General features: G+C 41.9%; 1 protein-coding gene across 1 annotated transcript; it reads right to left on the bottom strand.

Annotated features, from left to right (window-relative positions):
- Positions 1-401: 401 nt before the first annotated feature.
- Positions 402-17,328, bottom strand: grm5a (glutamate receptor, metabotropic 5a). The gene is made up of 18 exons (XM_020097403.2): positions 17,156-17,328; positions 16,163-16,467; positions 15,784-15,917; positions 14,545-14,806; positions 14,138-14,252; positions 13,307-13,556; positions 9,503-9,738; positions 9,260-9,381; positions 9,053-9,177; positions 8,777-8,945; positions 6,934-7,060; positions 6,590-6,707; positions 6,228-6,414; positions 4,727-4,885; positions 4,522-4,647; positions 3,987-4,169; positions 3,718-3,887; positions 402-2,792 (listed from the first exon to the last, which is right to left on the bottom strand). Exons 2-18 carry the CDS (start codon positions 16,388-16,390, stop codon positions 1,892-1,894), a joined length of 3,612 nt encoding a protein of 1,203 aa, XP_019952962.2. The 5' UTR covers positions 16,391-16,467; positions 17,156-17,328; the 3' UTR covers positions 402-1,891.
- Between the last annotated feature and the right edge of the window lie 157 nt (positions 17,329-17,485).

Below are 17,485 nucleotides of genomic sequence, written 5' to 3'. Positions count from 1 at the left end.
GCATAGGCAACACAACACACCACCATTAGATTTCATGGATAAACAATGAGTTGTTCCTCTGCGGCCTCACTCTGTCCCTGGGCTCATCAGAGCTGTTACGCTGTAACTATGAATAAACTTTACCCACGTATCTTGTGACTATTAATTTCATTTCGGTCGTCAATTTACGGCAAAGCAAATTATATCACGGTATTTAATAGAGAGTGCCCTAGAAACCTTATTTTACGCTTCCCGGTTTATTAATTATCGTACAGTGATTTGACACAATTATCTTCTTATTTAGAAAAAAGGTTCATAAGTAACATCAACTTAGGACGCGTAAAAATAACACAACCGTCCACGTCTTCCAGCTCAAACTCTGAATGGTAAACTCAGGCTAAATGAAAAGATGAGACAGAGACAAACGTCCTCTGAAGGTTATATTTGTGAATTATTGGCATCAAGCATCGTATGCACCTGCAAAAGTTTGACTGGCACAAAATTGCATGCAAATATGGCAAATGATGATTTCTACATTGAAAACCAGTAAAAAAAACACTGTACAGTTCAAAATACATAATCTAGCTCCCATCAATACTATCAATAATGCACATCGTCAGAGAGGCCAAACTGTGGATGCAAGATATACTTAAAAAAGAAATAATAATGGTCAGGCATAAGAAATGTCATTAAATATTATATAAAAAATAACAACCCCCGTACACTGAAATATGAAAATTGTTGGATCAAATATAAAAATCACTCCATAACACATAAATTACTTAAGTTTGTTCAAATTACTTTATATTAACACAAACTTCATTTAGTTTAGTAGTAAACAATTTTCATTTTTCACTGTGTGATTAAAAACACAAAGTCGTTCAGTGCTGACGAACCAGAACAAATAAAAAGCCAGAATGGAAACATTAGAAAAATCTGGCAAACATCCACTTCACCTCTCTCCTGAGACACATTAATATCACTTAGAGCATCTTCACCTCTTTCTACTGTATCTATTCATCTTAATTGAATAATATTAAAAAGTAATTGATTACAAATATAACTCATATCCTGACATCATGCAAACTAGAAACATGTCGAGCCGGCGGCCGACACATCCTGAGGTGGAAGATCATTTTGGTCCATTTCGTACGAGGACACGTTATCTTACATTCAACTAAGTCATATGCAGAGAAGAGAATTAAAGAAGACGTCCAGGCAGTTCACGGGTCAGACGATGTAGCGTCCATTGAGACAGATCAGTCTCAGTAGCTTCATACAAATGATGCTGAGTTCGTCTTCCAGGATTGACAACAAATTAATGTTGCAGGGAAAATGCCTTGACCTTCCAGGAAACGTTATTCAAGCAGTTTTCTCCTGCATGTCTCAAAATTTAACAAATTATCAGAAGTAAAAACATTACATATGAGGAAAGTATACAGCAATAATACAAAGAGTAAAAACAATCTTTGTTCGTGAGAATAGATAATGCAAAATATACAAATCTAATACAACTACCCTTGTCCTTGTAAGACCTGCACTTTCCTAGAATAAGTCAAAGAAACGCTGAACATAAAGATTTGGTAAATTTCCTTCACCTATTATTGATCATGGTTTTATAAAGAATCTGTATTTTCTTTGGAATTTGAAAAGTTTAAAACAGAGTTAGAAACATGAGTCTGTGAAATGCCCAATTGTTTTGCTCCGGTTCATCAAGTTTTTGTTTTTTTTGCTCACTTGAAGATGTAAGATGAAACACTGACACTGCTCAGGTACTTTTCTTAAAAAATAACTATTTAAACATTCAGAATATTCAAATGTAGAAAGAGTTTGGTCCATTCTGTTGTTGACGCCTGGAGATAGAAATCGTCTAGTTGGAGGTAAATGAGGGAACAGAGGAGGACGAGCAGGTTTAGAGGGAGGAGGAGCTCTGGCTGAAGTGTCTGAGCAGCAGCTGGTCGTATTCCGCCTCGGAGGCCGGGGACAGCGACGGGTCGGAGCTGCCGTCGGAGCTCAGAGATGAGTCTCTGAACGGGGAGGGAGGCGTCAGAGCCACCAGCTCCTCCATGTCCTTCGCTCGTCTGCTGCTCACACAAGTCCCAGCCAGGTGCTCGTAGATCTTACCTGCTGGTCGGTTCTCGCAGAAAGTGGAAACAGCCGCCACCTCCGCGTACGTGGTGACGGTGGAGGGGCCCTGCCTGCTCCTGGACGCCAGGTACTGCGGAGGGCCAGGGGCGGCATCTGCTTCTGCGGCGGTGGAATCAGGAGGGACGCCGGCTCCCCCCGGCAGCATCATGGTGTTGAGCTCACTGATGTTGGCAGTGAAACGGTTGACCACGCAGCTGATTTGGTCCATGATGGTGGCGCCCTGAGCTTGACCGCCAAGAATCCCCGTGCCGATGTCACCCATGCCCATAGGTATGATGCTGATATCCCCAGCGTCCAGCATACTTTGGCTGCCGTCCCCACCTCTTCTTCTGACCCCGGCAGCGTGCTCGGGTACGTACGTGGGTAAAGCCTGTGGCTCCTCTCCCCCCTGGAGACCCCTCGCCTTGGCTGCGTGCTGGCTGACGTTGAGCAGAGGTGACCGGGAGGGCGAGCAGCTGAAGGGCGGAGACACCTGTGGCTCCTCATACTGCTCTTTGACGTTGGCGTGCACCGGAATATCTCCTCCCTTAGAGAAAGGCTTGATGATGGCTGTCTGGTTCGCCTCGACTGGGTCTTTCTTCTTGACGTGGAACGACATCCTCTTCCACAGGTTCGGTCGGTAGCTGCGCTCACTCTTTGTCCAAGTCACTGATTTCCCATTGGCACTTGGAAACGGAGAAGAGTAGGATAATTAGGGTTTAACGCTGAGAAAAGAACCTTGTCTGTCTAAGGTCCATGTCCTAAGGTCCATGTTCTACTTCTTACTCTAAGTGTTTCTTCCATCCCCCACATTCTATATTTTGCTTTCTGAGTAATTTTACATCTTCCTCCATTTTCCTTCATCTTCCCTGGAAAGAGAAATCCTTGAAGGCAGCGGCTCTCCTGTGGGAGTACTTAACCCAAATGAGGAAAACCGTTTCTCAGCTCAGGGAACAGTTTTTCTTGGCTTCACATTCTGCCTGTTGCTGTGGATCCAGCAGAGCTTTCATTTCTATACATGGACCCGTTGACAGAAACAATCAAAACATGTGGGTGTACAGACTCTGTTTAGACTCTCTATGCATAAGATAAGTAGTTAGACGGCCATGTCTCTTTCTGTCTGCAGCTGTCCTCTCTCAGCTCCGTCTAACTACACTTTTGTCCTCTTGTACCCTAAAATATATTTAATAGAGTCTGCATTCGCTACCGAAAACACTAGTATTCATTCTGATTACATGAATCTGATGACAAAAACACTTTAAAGCTATCGTCAGCACTTTACCCACCTGTGTATATGTGTATTTAATGTCTGGTGGTCCTTGTCGCTCTGAATAACAGTCGATATTATCATTATTATTATTCATTATATATTTTTGCTGTAATATTGTGGTTATTTATTGTCATATTAACATGCCTCTTTTTTCTTAATGTGAAGTCGTGGAGGAGGCCTTGAAAGTCAGTAGTGTTTTCTTCTGTTCATGGATTTGAACCAATCAATTGTTTTAAGAATGAAAAATGTTTCATTTGTGTTTAAACACATTTTGTATACAAACAAAACCTAAAGGAATTGTTCTAATGAGAAGGTAATTTAATATATTTATAGTTTTGTACCTGACGTCGTCCTGTGCAGAGCCACGACGTCGAAACAAGTTGGCCATGCTGCTGGAGGACTTGCTGGTCTTGGCAGCTTTTTTGGCGTCACCTACGTGCATGCGCACCACTGTGGACGTGGTGAAAGCACTGCGGACGTTTTTCTCGGGCTTGGCGAGCATGATGTAAACCTAACCATAAAAAAAAATAACCAACAAACAACTATCACATTATGTAGACACCAAAGAGAAGATTCTAACTCTGTGAAAAACGTGTTTTCTTTTTCTTACCTTTGGGACAAACATGCAGCAGAGAGCCACTGTGGCGCTGAGGCTGACGCTGAAGCACATGGTGATGATCTTGTAGTTGGAGCCAAAGTAAATAGGAACAAAGGCCAGCCAGATGATGCAGGTGGTGTACATGGTGAAGGCAATATACTTGGCCTCGTTAAAATTAGCCGGCACATTACGAGTCTGAAGCAGAAAAGGAGGAATGTAGTTTTTAACGCAGCGTCAAATGAAGCAGAAAGAAAATAATACACGGAGAAGACGAGACTTAACCAACAGTCTCCTGATGAAAACTCATTTAAACTCACTAGATATGCACCACATTGCATAAATATCAGTCCTTAAATATGTCTGGTTTATTTCTTCCAACATAATCCACGATTTGTTCTCTGAGAAATCAAAAATGTTGTAATTGGCCCATCTCACATCCTCCCACCAAGTTCTGTCCCAACATCTATCCCGTAACTTTCTTGCAATCTTGCTTCCAAACATTATATAAAGGGACAGGTTGAGTTTTATTAACTAATGCTGACGTTACCTTGAAGGCATAGAAGGTGCAGCTGAGGATGAGCAGACCATTGTAGCCCAGCGGCCCCACCACCCCCAGAGTGGTCAGGTTACAGATCAGGTGCACCTCTCGGATACTGGGGTAGTCATAGATCACCTGACGGGAGACAAAGGTCATTCTACATGCAAACATACATGTAAGTGAACATTCCTCCAACACACACACACACAGAGACCTGTGGTGGCTCTATGATGAGAAGAGCCACAATAATCCCCAGCTGAAGCAGTATGAGTAGGAAGGCGATGACCAACTGTGCGCAGGCGGACATGAAGCGAGGTTTCTTGGTGCAGATCTTCTTCTTGCTGCCTGCCAGGATCCGTGCTATACGGTTGGTCTGGGTAAAAATAGATCAAATGGTTATGGTGGTAGGCGTCACTTATAATACAGCTCGCTCTGATTCATAACAGCGATCCCCCTTTCTGTCCGTCCTCAGATCTTAAACCTCAGCCCACACACGGATACTTTTATCATGCCTTCCCTTTACAGTTGAACATCACCCAGTCTCTGACAGCAGCTCTTCTGCTCCTATCCTCAGACGCCCTTCTCCTCACGCTTTAAGGTTATAGACATTCACGGCCACTAGGTGTCGTTTGTTAGTTGTAAAGGAACAGGAGGGACTCGTGTTATATTAATGTTTAAAATCTCATACTAGAACCTGAAAAACATGGGACGACAACAATAATAATAATACTTTCTACTTTTTATGTACTACCTTAAAAAACAGGGTTTACAAAGTGCTTAACAAAGCTTTACACAGGATACACATCGCAAAATAATTAATAAATAAAAGCAATAAGTAGACAGCAACATGTAAAAGCAGTAATTACAAATAAAAAGAATAGAAAAAGTGAAGTAAATAAATAAATGCAAGTAAAAAAGCATGAAAACAAAATGGAATGTGGTTACACAAAGGTGAACTTGAAATTAAAACAGCATATTATCGCTCAGAGATGATCTGTGGTGTAAACTATTCTTTTCTACCTTCAACTCCTCTGTAACTGTGTGTGATGAAATATAATTAATCATCTTCAGCAGCTACTGTCACAGAACATTTCTGCACTTTTGTTCTGCCGAACTCCGAACCCTCTTTTCAAGAGCATCTTGATCCCAACTTCCTGTTTCACATGGAAGTGCATCAGAAAATAGAAGCTGTTTAATCAAACCTTTAATGAAAGCGGGTCAAGATGATGTTTCACTTTGTGGAGTAGTTTAAAATTCTGTGACCGTTTAAAGTTTAAAACGACCCGTGTTCAGGTTTCTATTAAATATGGTGGAGTTCTCTTGTGGAATGAAAATGTAGATTTGTCAGATTCCACAGCGTCATTGTTCACTTACGAAGAAACATTTGACTTGCAATGAAAATGTGTTCTTCTATTTTATATTGTAAATAGAACATTGCCTTTATTCTTCCCTCTCTGTATACATCCAATGTTCTCTTTAATACCTATATATAACATATTTTGTATTTTATCTTTTTTCATTAAATCAATGAGTGGATTCTATTTACGATACCCCACAGGTTTTTTTTTTTTACATTATAATTAAACTAAACTCAAAGAAAACTCAAAACAAATGAAGCTGATGATGAAACTACGTGATACAGGAAGTGAAACTACATCACTCGAAATGTTCAATGTGTCTCATTCTGTCTCACAGCGAAACAGAAAAGGAAGCACCTTGGTGACCAGGGCGGAGTAGCTCATGGCGGGGGACAGGCCGATGCCGAGCCGCTGGAGGTAGCAGTAGATGATGTGGGGCTTGGCGATGAGGCTGAAGGTGCACAGGTAGCCCAGACATATTCCAGCCAGGATGATGTAGCAGAGCTCGCGACTGGACGACTTGACCACGGGAGTGTCCCAAAATCTATAGAATAACGGAAATGATTTGTTGTTTGAATTGTCACAAACATGGTAGTTTTCAACCAGAGTTAAAAATGCAAAAAGATGAAAATCCTGAATCTCTTGGTCTTGGATCCCTAAATCAGGACAGTTTTGACCTGTGGATTTTCAAGTTGTGTGAACGCTGTGGCTATAATTACTTGATAAATACTGAGGTAACAAAAAGTGTAGCCATGAGGCCCAGACAGGAGAAGACCACGGCAGCGATGGGCTCTGGATCCCCCCAAAGCACGTACTGCACCTGGATCGGCTCACAACCTTTAGGGATACGGAGAAAAAACAAGACCCAGAAAGGTTCAAGCAAAGATTAGAGTAGTCTTCAAGTGTGATAGTATTTACTGTAAAATATAAGATACTTATATATTGTGGGAATACAGTATTTACAATATTGTTTCTTTGCAAAAGGGTTTCAAACAGACGGTTTGGCCAAATCCTGAATTACAGCAGGAAACCTTGTTATCAGAGACATAGATAAAGTGTTTACCAGTGAGGTCGTCTGTCGGCCAGGAGCCCAGGACACAGGCACGACAAGTGTACTCATCAAACACAAACTCGTTCTCCTTGCAGGGAGTGCAGGTCCAGCAGCAGCTCACCTCTCCTTTACGGATCACCTGGACACACACACACACACACACACACACACACACGCGCACTAGTGTGAAGGGGCAGAAAGGTCTCAGAGCTCCAGTGGCTCTTCTCCGTAGTTAATCTTACACTGTGTTCGCCCTGTAAGCAAAGAAATGAGGATTTCTTCGTCTGGGGATCAGAGGAGAAAGAGGGTTTTTACTGTAGAATCTCATTGGACCTCAGTTATAAAACCGGAGCTGTACAGTAAGAACTAAGAACTGATGATGGAGAAATTAATACTCTATTGTACAAGTACAATTGTGAAATATCTGCACTTTACATGATTCCATTTCAAAGGAACTGTAAATACAGTATTCCACTGCTACAGATACTACTTTAAATCAAATTTAAAATAGTATAATGTACGCATTAAATATTACATACTCAGCCAACTACAACCCAAATATGCTGTTTGCATATTAATAAATCAGTTATAATTATGCAGTGTTATAATAATCTGTTATCTGTTGCTTTGGAACAGTCTCCTGTCCCACATCAATCATTTTAAATCTGATTTAAAGTCCTATCTTTTTAATCTTTCTTCTAATTCAGCGTTATTATAATTGTATCTTGTTTTTATATATTTTATATTATCTTCTGTGTTTTAAAGTGCATTTTTCTTGGCATTGTTATTGATTCATCTATCTCTTTATCTATACTCGTCGTCGTTTTTCCTTTGCTATGATTGTAAAGCACATTGCCTCAACTCCTGTAGTACTTTTACTTATATACTTAAACTTAAACGTTTGCTAATAATACTCACTTTAACTGCTCTGATTAAATAGAGAGGAAGTGGAGTGATGGTGTTATTGGGTATTACAGGGTTGGGGTGTGTATCCTAAACTTATGGGCTTGCAGATCTTCTCCAAACTTTACCAGCCTGGAGGTTTGAATTCCCTTCAAGTTTACACTTCACAGGGAGTCGGTGTGACGTGTGTGGGGTCGGTTTAATGTTTGAGACTTTTGGGATGATGAGGAGGAGACAGGCAACATTATTCTCCAAGAGGCTGAAGGGAATTAGAGGAGCCTGATGGGAGATGATGAAAGTCTGAACGAAGAGTTTCTCTGAGTCCCACGGTGGAGAACTCAAAGATCTGATTGGACCCATGTTGAGGTTGTAACCCTGTGGGATCAAGTTAAGGCTTGTGTGTGGGTCCTGTTTGATATATTCACTGGTGTATGACACCACATGTTGGATGTTACCAGGATTGCAACCTTCATTATTCCTGTGGGCGGTCGAAGCAGATAAAAGAAATAAATCCATCTATCTATCCATTAATGCATCCATCCATTCATCCATCATCCATCATCCATCCATTATCTATACATCTGTCCTTTTGAGGGCTGAAACCTGACGATATATATTTATATTTTAATTTTTTTTATATATTGTGTAACAATTGATCAATTATCCTAACTTTAATTGTTCCTCAAATTTTATTCAATTTCTATAAATCATCACATTGTTGTCTTGCTCCACCCCTGGAGGTATCAACCCCCTAGTTTGAGAACCATTGATTTAGATAATGAATTTAAATAATTTACAGCCTGAGGCAGCTCAAGTGTTTGCATGCAAACATAATTATATGTTCTGTACTTCTACTGTGACTTAAATGAGGGATTTTAATCTACATTGTTAATTGTGCAACACGTTTATACCAGCAATGAAAAACGTTGTGCATCTGGTGATGCATACAGACCTTGATCTGTGCCTTCTGGCAGGGCTCCGAGCAGACTGACTGGATGAACTCGCTGTTGTTGCTCCAGATTTCCTCATCATTCATCTTTAAGCCGCCTTGATCCCAGCTCCCCACGTGGATGTAAGAATACTCATCCTCGCCAATGTGCTTGAAGTTCATGATTTCATACCTGAGGCACATACACACAGTGTGCATGAAACAGCACATGCACTCCTTCAACGTTTCTTTCTACTTCTTGATTTGCTTCCTTTCCTCCTCCCCCATTATAATCCTCACCTTCCTGGTGAGTCTCCGTTCTGGTCAAAGAGGATGATCTCCCCGGAAACACCAGTAAAGTTGGTTTTCATCAGGAAATCCAGCAGCTTGCGACCATCGATGGGCCTCATAGACTCACATAAACCCTGGAGAAAAGCCCCACAGTAACAGTCAATACTTTCATGCTCAACGTGAAACCACAAATGTGCATAATATTCGCTATCATACCTTATATCCTGGACAGAGAGATTGCTGCATGGCATGTAGGCCGTACGCCATGGAATAGATGGCATTAATGACAAAGCCCATCTTGGTGTCTTGGGCATACTGATGACGCAGAGACTCTCTCCCTGTGGAGAACAGAGACCTGCTCATAAGAAGAAACCAATCACCTTAATCTCTTTCATTTAGATGAATCGTCAAACCCTTTGAAACAGACTGGATGGTGTGTGAGCTCTGTGTTGTACTAACAGGTGCAGGTGCGGTTGAAGGTGGTGCTCTCCTGCGGATGGCCCCTCAGCCTGCACTGGAAGCGGTGCTGCCAGAACTCAGGGAACCAGGGGTTCCTCTGGTTGGCGTCCGGCTTCAGGTTCAGGTAATAATCATCAAACCACCTTACATACGCAGACTTTAGCTTAATGGTGATGCCGCCAGCGGCCTCCCTCTGGTATCCATCTGTGACGTCGTACCTGTCGGCCCAGCCATCGCTGCTCCGGAGGAGGAGGGAGGCAGGGCCAGAAAAAGATGTAGCAGATTATTAGAGTCAGGATTATTTTTATTTCTCAAAAACTATTGATTAAATCTGCCATTTAAATTAATTGCTTCAACATCTGGCAGTACCGCTGCCCACACAGAGGTTTCTCCGAAGCAAGACTTGAGAAAAACTACCATATACTACTATAAAGAAACAATACAAATCTACAACTGATGATGGCCATTAGAACAGAGACATGTTTTTATGTCTCTCTCAGATTTCTTTCTTGGCAAATATCATCACGTGAACCTGATATACAGGAAAGACCTCAGAGCCGATGAGTGGAAACATCATCAGGACTATGAAGTTGAACTTTCACCTCCGAACTAAAACTGTTTATACCTGCTTCACAATTAAGTTTCAAAAAGCAGGTGGTGCCTCATAAAATGAACTTAATGAAGAGTCACAGTTGAATAAAGATTATGACTCTCCAAGTTGAAGAGTTGTTCAGTGGAAATGTTTAATTGCGTTCATGTGCAGAGATGATTTGTGATAAACCTCCAGGGATCAGAGGTCGATGATAGAAAGACCTGCTGTGTCTTTTAAAACATGCAGTCTTGAGTTGAGTTCCACAGTCACATAACTTCAGCTGGATTTGCTTGACTTTGAAAATAGGAATAAATAAATATCTGTGTCAATTAATTGCAGATAGACAAACTGATACAGAGAAAAATGCTATTATGTGCGAACCAATGTGTTTTTAATAATAATTAATTATGAAGTTAGAGCAAATATTGGTTTGCAACTTAGAATTGTTAAACTTATGATTAATTATTAGTTAAAGTTTGATTGTACACCCTCTGATGAGAGTTAGACATCTGATTCCTAACAAACCAGACAAACACCAACAGCGTCTGCAGACATCTGATCTGCTGCTTATTCAAAAACACACCGTGGGCTCGGATTCAATAAGCTGTGATCAGTGAACCGTCTGAAAAGGTTTCTGTTCTGTCTATTATTATCTCTCCCTCTGGACACTGGTCTACAATCAACCAAAACAGAGGTGTGATTACACCTCCACACATGTGCACGCATGTAAACACGCTCACCTCACTGACACAGAGAATCGCTCTCTTCTATTTCTGACCGACAGAGAAAAAAAAAAAGCATAAGAAGACATTTTTTTTAAAACTTCACCAACCCAGAGTTACACAACAGCAGCGTGGGTGTTTCATGATGCCTGGTTGAGGTAGGAGATCATTTCATAACACATCCTTAGAGGAGCAAGCGCAGAAATTGCACACTGGCATAGAAAAGGCAGGGCTGGATATGAAAAGCATGGAGGGCTTTGACTCAGGATAGTTTGAATCACTCCAGAACGAGAGCTCGGAAACCCACACAGCGACCTGGGAGGGCAGCGTGCTGGAGATGCAGCTCCACCACCTACGAGCCTGAAGACACACAAGTGCTCTCGTTTCAACTCATATAGCACAATGATAGTTGAATTTCCATCTGAGTGGACACTTTGCAGCCCTGCAGCGCCTGGAACAGCGTCCGTTTCTAAAACGAACCAAAATATCAAGAGAGAGAAATGAAACAGTTGTCTGAACAGAAGAGAGGAAACACGTTCCCATGACCTGAGATACCGCGGTTGCTGCGTTTCCTACAGAGTCAGGTGAGCACAAATGAAAGTGTTCAGGAAGGAAGCCAGTGGGGGATCATGTTGCTTTACTTGAAGCCCCAAGGAAAATGTAGTTGGTTGGAGAAGGGCTCCTCTGATACACACCTCAGTGTAAACCCTGCAGAGGATTCTAGTGGAGCAGGTCCATGTAAGTAGTGAGGGGAAAGAATGAAGAATCCAACCAAACGATGTGCAGCTAATCAGTGGAAATAATTCGAATTCAGAAGGTCACCCAGGGAGCACATACCTCCGCTAAGTCCCAACAGATATTATTAAACCACATTTAAAGTCACCAGATCCAGATATTTGTTTGGATCCGCACTCGTAAATATCAGTCCTCTAAACATGCCTGGTTCTTTAAAATCAAGATCCATGAACTATTATGTCTCACAATGTTAAAGAAAGAGAAAAAATCCGCCCCTGATCCAGAATCACACCTTTGTGCTAATGTTTTGTCGAATGGCAGAATTATAGGATCATGATAATAGCAATCCAACCAATAGCTGTCAAGTCTGGATCTAACCGTGCACCGTCCCTCGAGCCATCACGCTAACAACAGGGTTATAACAAAGAGAAACCATAACGTAAGCCTCCTGCAGCATCTCGGTTCTAAGGCACAATTCTCTCGTGATAAAAAAAACTAACAAAAAAATCGTATTTTCTCATCTGCTCCCTTCGATTCTGCAGTTCTCTCTTTCTATAAGTGGAAGCTCAGAATATACTGCATGAACACATACATATATATAACACATCCTTCAGGCTGACACGGTTTGTGCAGGTAACAAAACGGATTAACAAGAAAGACGAAGCAGCCAACACAGTGACGTTGAAGAAGGACCGAACTCTGTAATCGTGTCAATGCACGTGCATCAAAACGAGACATGTACTCAACGGTACAACTCAAATCTTATTACCCTTCATCTTCCTCTACACAGCTTTACAAATGAACAATGATTCCTAACATTTATATTATTACATATTAACATGGATTATAGAGCTTGTTTTTTTTAGAGCTTTTTTTGAAATATGTAGTTCAAGGTTATTTTCTGTTTCCTGCTGTCAGATTTGAGCGACAGCCTACATATGTGGCTCCTAATGAGGAAAGGCATTTATAGAACACCATGCAGGGAGGAGAGCGAGCCAGAGAGCTAAACCTTAAAATAAAACCTTATTCTCAGAGAGGCTGAGTCCTCCTGCTACATCAACCCCCTCTTATTTTCCTCCCTCATGTTTTCTAATTGCATACATTCTCTCCTGCACATTATGCCCAGTCTTTAACATCGTCTCTGTTTAAAGTAACATAAGAAATAAAACATAGCATTCTACATTTGAACTGGGGTATTTCCACAATGTCATGTGGAGTAGGTTGTTGCATATAATCATATGGAAGAACATCCAGGGTTTATCAATGAATTGCCTAATTAGTTAAGTGACCTATGACTTTAAATGACGTCTAACTCGTTTTCTTGAGTTTACTTTTACAACTATCAATAACACTATAATGCTGTTTAATATTGATTTATGATTAATGGGCGTGAATGTGAGACACTCGTGTTTATCTGATTTCATGATAAACAAAAATCTGGCACTTGAAAGTTTATGACATATAAATATAAACGATTTAATAAAAAAAAATACCTTGAGTTTCCTGGCTCACCATGAAGTCGATGGATGCGATGAAGATGATAACAAGGAGGAGGAGGATGATGATGAGAGGACAAAGATGGCTGCCATGACAACAAACACACCTTGACTGATGATGTCAAGCATCTGAAGAAAGCCTGGATCGAAAATCAATGCATGACACTAAAACACCTGATGCACAAATCATTTCGCCAATTCTTTAAATCAAAGCAAAAAAAACCAAAGGTGAGAAATGCACTCATGGATGCACTCTCACCTGCCAACCAGCAGAAACTCTCCCACCAGACGTTGTCGCCTCATGGCCATAAGTATCCCTCGGACCGTCATGCCCTCGCAGAAGCAGGCGACCACCCTGGCTTTGGGCAGGTGGGCTCGTAGTTTCTGCAGCAGCTTATCGAAGCTCCGTTCCCCTGCGTTGCTGTAAATCTTGTCAGAGTGGGCGATGCAGATGCCTTCCTTAGCTGCCATGTCTTTAAATGCCTCCATACCGCTCTCCCCATAGTTACCTATAGATGGGAATGGAAATGGATTGTTGCTCATAAACACAAACCCAGTATTTAGTTACCTTGTGCTTCAGAATTTAAAATTGAAAACACAAAACGCACACACGGACACAGGACACAGGACAATCAAATACACAGATGTTGTACCACAACACTGGAGGATCTGATGATTTAGTCTCTGTTATGGGAACTGTCAGGGGGGAGACTCCTCTGTTTTTGCTGGAAATGAGGTCACCTAGTTTCTGTGGCTTTGCAAGTTTACTCTCAGTCTCGGCACGACGCTGTTCGTTTTCACTATTTCTTGTGTGGTTCACTCTCGTATGTGACATGTTTTCTTAAGTGATGATATAGCCCTGCATTTTTTTGCAAATTTACCTTAATTCCTCTCCTGCTATAGTCATCTTACTTCATCTGTTAATATTTATTTCCTCCCTCTGAACGTCAGTTTTACCTGCAGGCAATAATATATGTTCTTTTGAGGTAAGTACTGAAAATCAGACGTATACTTCCAAAAGAAAATATGAGAAATATAACATATGTAAAATAAGGAAACTGTTCTTTTATATGATGACATACAGTCTTACCCTCTGTGTGTATTGCGGACACGTAGCTCCAGTTGTATCTCTTGACGATGTCGACCATAGCTCTGGCTTGTTGCATGTCTGATGGCACCACCCTCATGAAATATTTAAACAGGCTCTGTGGGGACAAATTTGGATGGATGGAGGGATGGATGATAGATGGATGGATGATGGATGGATGGATGAAGGATGGATGGCATGATGGATGATAGATGGATTGATTACAAACCAGATGATTACAGCTGATTTTAAAATTCTTACACTTACAGAATTTATGACATGTAACAGATATAGTGGATAATGCTTGAATGCATAAGTATTTTATGAAAATCATCCTTAAGATAGTTGTTGTTGTTTGAAGTTTAAAAAGTGACAAACTTCAAACAAACAAACTTTGATATTGAACTTACCTTGTCACTCAGATCCATGCTGGTGGCGGAGTAGGCGATCTGTGGGATGTTGAAGAGCTGGAGGAGATTTTGCACCTGGATGGCCACAGAGCTGGACCCTGGTCCGATCAGACCCACGATGGGCTTCTTCCCCTGGAGCAGCGAGCTCCCTGCCTCTGCAGCACACTTCACCTGGCTCTCCTCCTCTTTGTTGGACACCAGAGTGTCCCGAATAAACTCGATGCTCTGCTCCAGAGCCACAGCAGAGTGCCAGCACGAGTCCCTGGTGTGGGCGGATTAAGTTCACGTTGTTGTCTTGGCGAGCAAAGCGGGAATAAGAGGTGATGATCGCTCGGAGACGCCAATTGGATGCTCACACAGCCTGTCCCTCATGCTTTTTAAAAATCCACTTGAATTTTAATACATAGGTCTGTAGCTATCTCAGCCAAGGAGGTTATGTTTTCACCACTGTCCATTTGTTTGTTGGTTGGTTTGTTCAGAATCAAGTTTATTAAAAACTACTCTGGAAGATCTGCTTAATTTTCTTGATTTTCAGCAGGATACGGCCAAAACTACTCAGTGGATTTTTCACAAAACTTGGTAGAGGGATTGGAACACGGGTCAAGGAAGAACCATTTCAATTTTGATTCAGATCTGGAGAAGGGAACGGATCCAGGAATTTTTTGAAATTTTTCTTTATTTCTCAGAGAATAATTCAGGGTAAGTTGGTCAAATCAAGCTTCAGTATGTTAGTTAAAAAATCCCTGTTTGTTGACCGTCCTGTGTCTGAAAGATTTTACTGCCTCTCTGGTTTGCACAACATGTCGTTTCTTGTCTTGTCCTGATTACTGCAGCCACTGTTGGGTCAGTAGTCAACGATCGTCAGTGGAAGTCTGCCTCCTGCTTCAAGTCTCCAATCTGTCCTCCCCTGCTGCTGACTGACACCTCCCCCATTTACTCCCTGACCCTTGGCTCAGTAAAGACTCTTTAAACACGCCGTCTGTCCTATTGTGTCTCATTCTGGCACAAATCAACATCCTCAGTCGTACAGAATGTTAATCCTAATTACAAAAACCTTTCTTTGTCATTATTTGACTATAAAAAAAAAATCTAGATGTGCCAGTTATCAGTTGTTTACATCTTTTAGAGGCAAACAAAACCATTTTCCCTGAGTGCATGACTGGATATTAAATCAAAGTTCACCCATATTGTTTCACGATATAAGAACACGATGATAAGATTTGTGATTTGGTTTCTGACCTGATCTCGCAGCCCAATGTGATATTGGGGAGGATAGTGGGGTCTGCATTAATTCGATCCAGCGTGTGCATCATGGCCTCGACTCTCTGGATCCCATACTGCTCCCGCACCGCTCCACACTTCCTCTCATGGACCTGAGCGAAGTGTAACACATGTATTTATCACGTATACATCAGAGGAAAGTTATTCAATTCAATTCAATTTTATTTATATAGCGCCAATTCATAATTTACATTATCTCAAGGCACTTTACATTTAAAGGTCAAGACCTTAAAACAATATTAACATAGAGAAACCCAACAGTTCCCACAATGAGCAAGCACAGGCGACTGTGGAGAGGAAAAACTCCCTCAAACGTAAACACAGTTACAGCATGTACCTTATCTGCAGGTGGTTGGTGGTGCACAGAGAACAGAGCTCCTATGATGATGTCGCCTGGAATGTGTGCCAGTACCCGTCTCTCAGTGTTCTGGCCGTTGACCCCAAACCGCTGCTTCAAGCCGAGCCAGCTCAGATCAGCCCCCAGCAGCACGATCACCGCCAACAGCCTGACAGGAAACCCTGGTCCGTCCACCATCCTCGTGCTGCTCCTCACTCCTCCTGCCATCCTCTTACAGCTGAGGTTCTGATGACTGGGCTGTCTTTGGCGTGGTGCTTGTAGTTCCAGGGGTAAAGGTTAGATTCCTGCCGCAAAGGATCAGGACATGAAGCGAATGGGCTCAGTGTATTTTTAAGGGGGTTGCAGCTGGAATTGCCAGGCAACATGTCCAACTCCTGAGGATACCATGAGCCAGAAAAATCTTTACAGATAATCTCACTGTATTTTTGATCAATGCAAAATACACGAAGCAGTGGCGGATCTAGGATTTTCTAATCAGGGGCCACAAAGGGGCCACAATTAAAGCAGAGTGGGCAGGGGCAATTATATGTCCATTATATGTCTACATCTTTAAACAAAGAAACACACCACATCAGAACATTTTTGTAAATCAGAAAAATCATTAATTGTCAAATTTATTGTTAGTAAGTGTTTTTTTTAAAGATTTCTGAAAGAACAGGGGCCGATCAGATTTCAGCTGGGGCCAGTGCCCCCCCTGGCCTCACCCCCTGGATCCGCCCCTGACACTAAGAATTCTATTTCAGTCAAGTTCTTATTTCAAGTGAAGAGAGAAAATATTTAGAAGACATTGATATTGATAAATCATCCTCCGACAAGAAATGATATCAAGTGGCTGCCATGGTGATGAAATGATGTTGCAAGTGCATCGTGCAACTTGGGCGAAATTGAAGAATGCATTAACGATCTCTGTATAAAGCTCACTTATAAAGTCATCACTGTGCGCTCCACATAATTCAACTAACTTGATCCTACCTGTTTTCTGCCAGTTGCCTCGCAGGTGTCATTCCTTCTGAGAGCATCTCCATCACAGAGCAGCAACAAGAAACGCTCCGGCTGCAGCTCTCTCTCTCTCTCTCTCTGCAGCTCAGCCTGGTGCCTGGCTACAGCAAACTGCAAATAGCAGCAGATGATATAGTCCGTTATTGGAACATGTTACTTACTGACGCACACGACTGCCCCCCCCCCCCCCCCCCCCCCTCCTCTTTCTCCACCTCCTCCTCCTCCAAAACAGTGGAAAGTGTGCAGCATCCACAGCGACTGCATCTGTGGAAAGCTCCAGGAGGCGAACCACAAAGAGACAGA

The sequence above is a fragment of the Paralichthys olivaceus genome, chromosome 15 (genome assembly GCF_024713975.1).
Source record: "Paralichthys olivaceus isolate ysfri-2021 chromosome 15, ASM2471397v2, whole genome shotgun sequence".
In the NCBI taxonomy this organism is placed as follows: domain Eukaryota; kingdom Metazoa; phylum Chordata; class Actinopteri; order Pleuronectiformes; family Paralichthyidae; genus Paralichthys; species Paralichthys olivaceus.
Note: the sequence above shows the minus strand (reverse complement) of the source record. Positions and strands in the feature narration are given on the sequence as shown.

Bases quoted from the DNA above. Each gene is read 5' to 3' on its own strand.
- grm5a (XM_020097403.2), bottom strand. From the start codon at position 16,390: ATGGCAGGAGGAGTGAGGAGCAGCACGAGGATGGTGGACGGACCAGGG. The intron at 9,739-13,306 runs GTGAGAGTGCAT...CCTCCGGAGCAG, and splicing joins GAGTTTCTGCTGGTTGGCAG to CGATGGCTGGGCCGACAGGT. The intron at 4,170-4,521 runs GTAACGTCAGCA...TTTCTGCTTCAG, and splicing joins GCACCTTCTATGCCTTCAAG to ACTCGTAATGTGCCGGCTAA.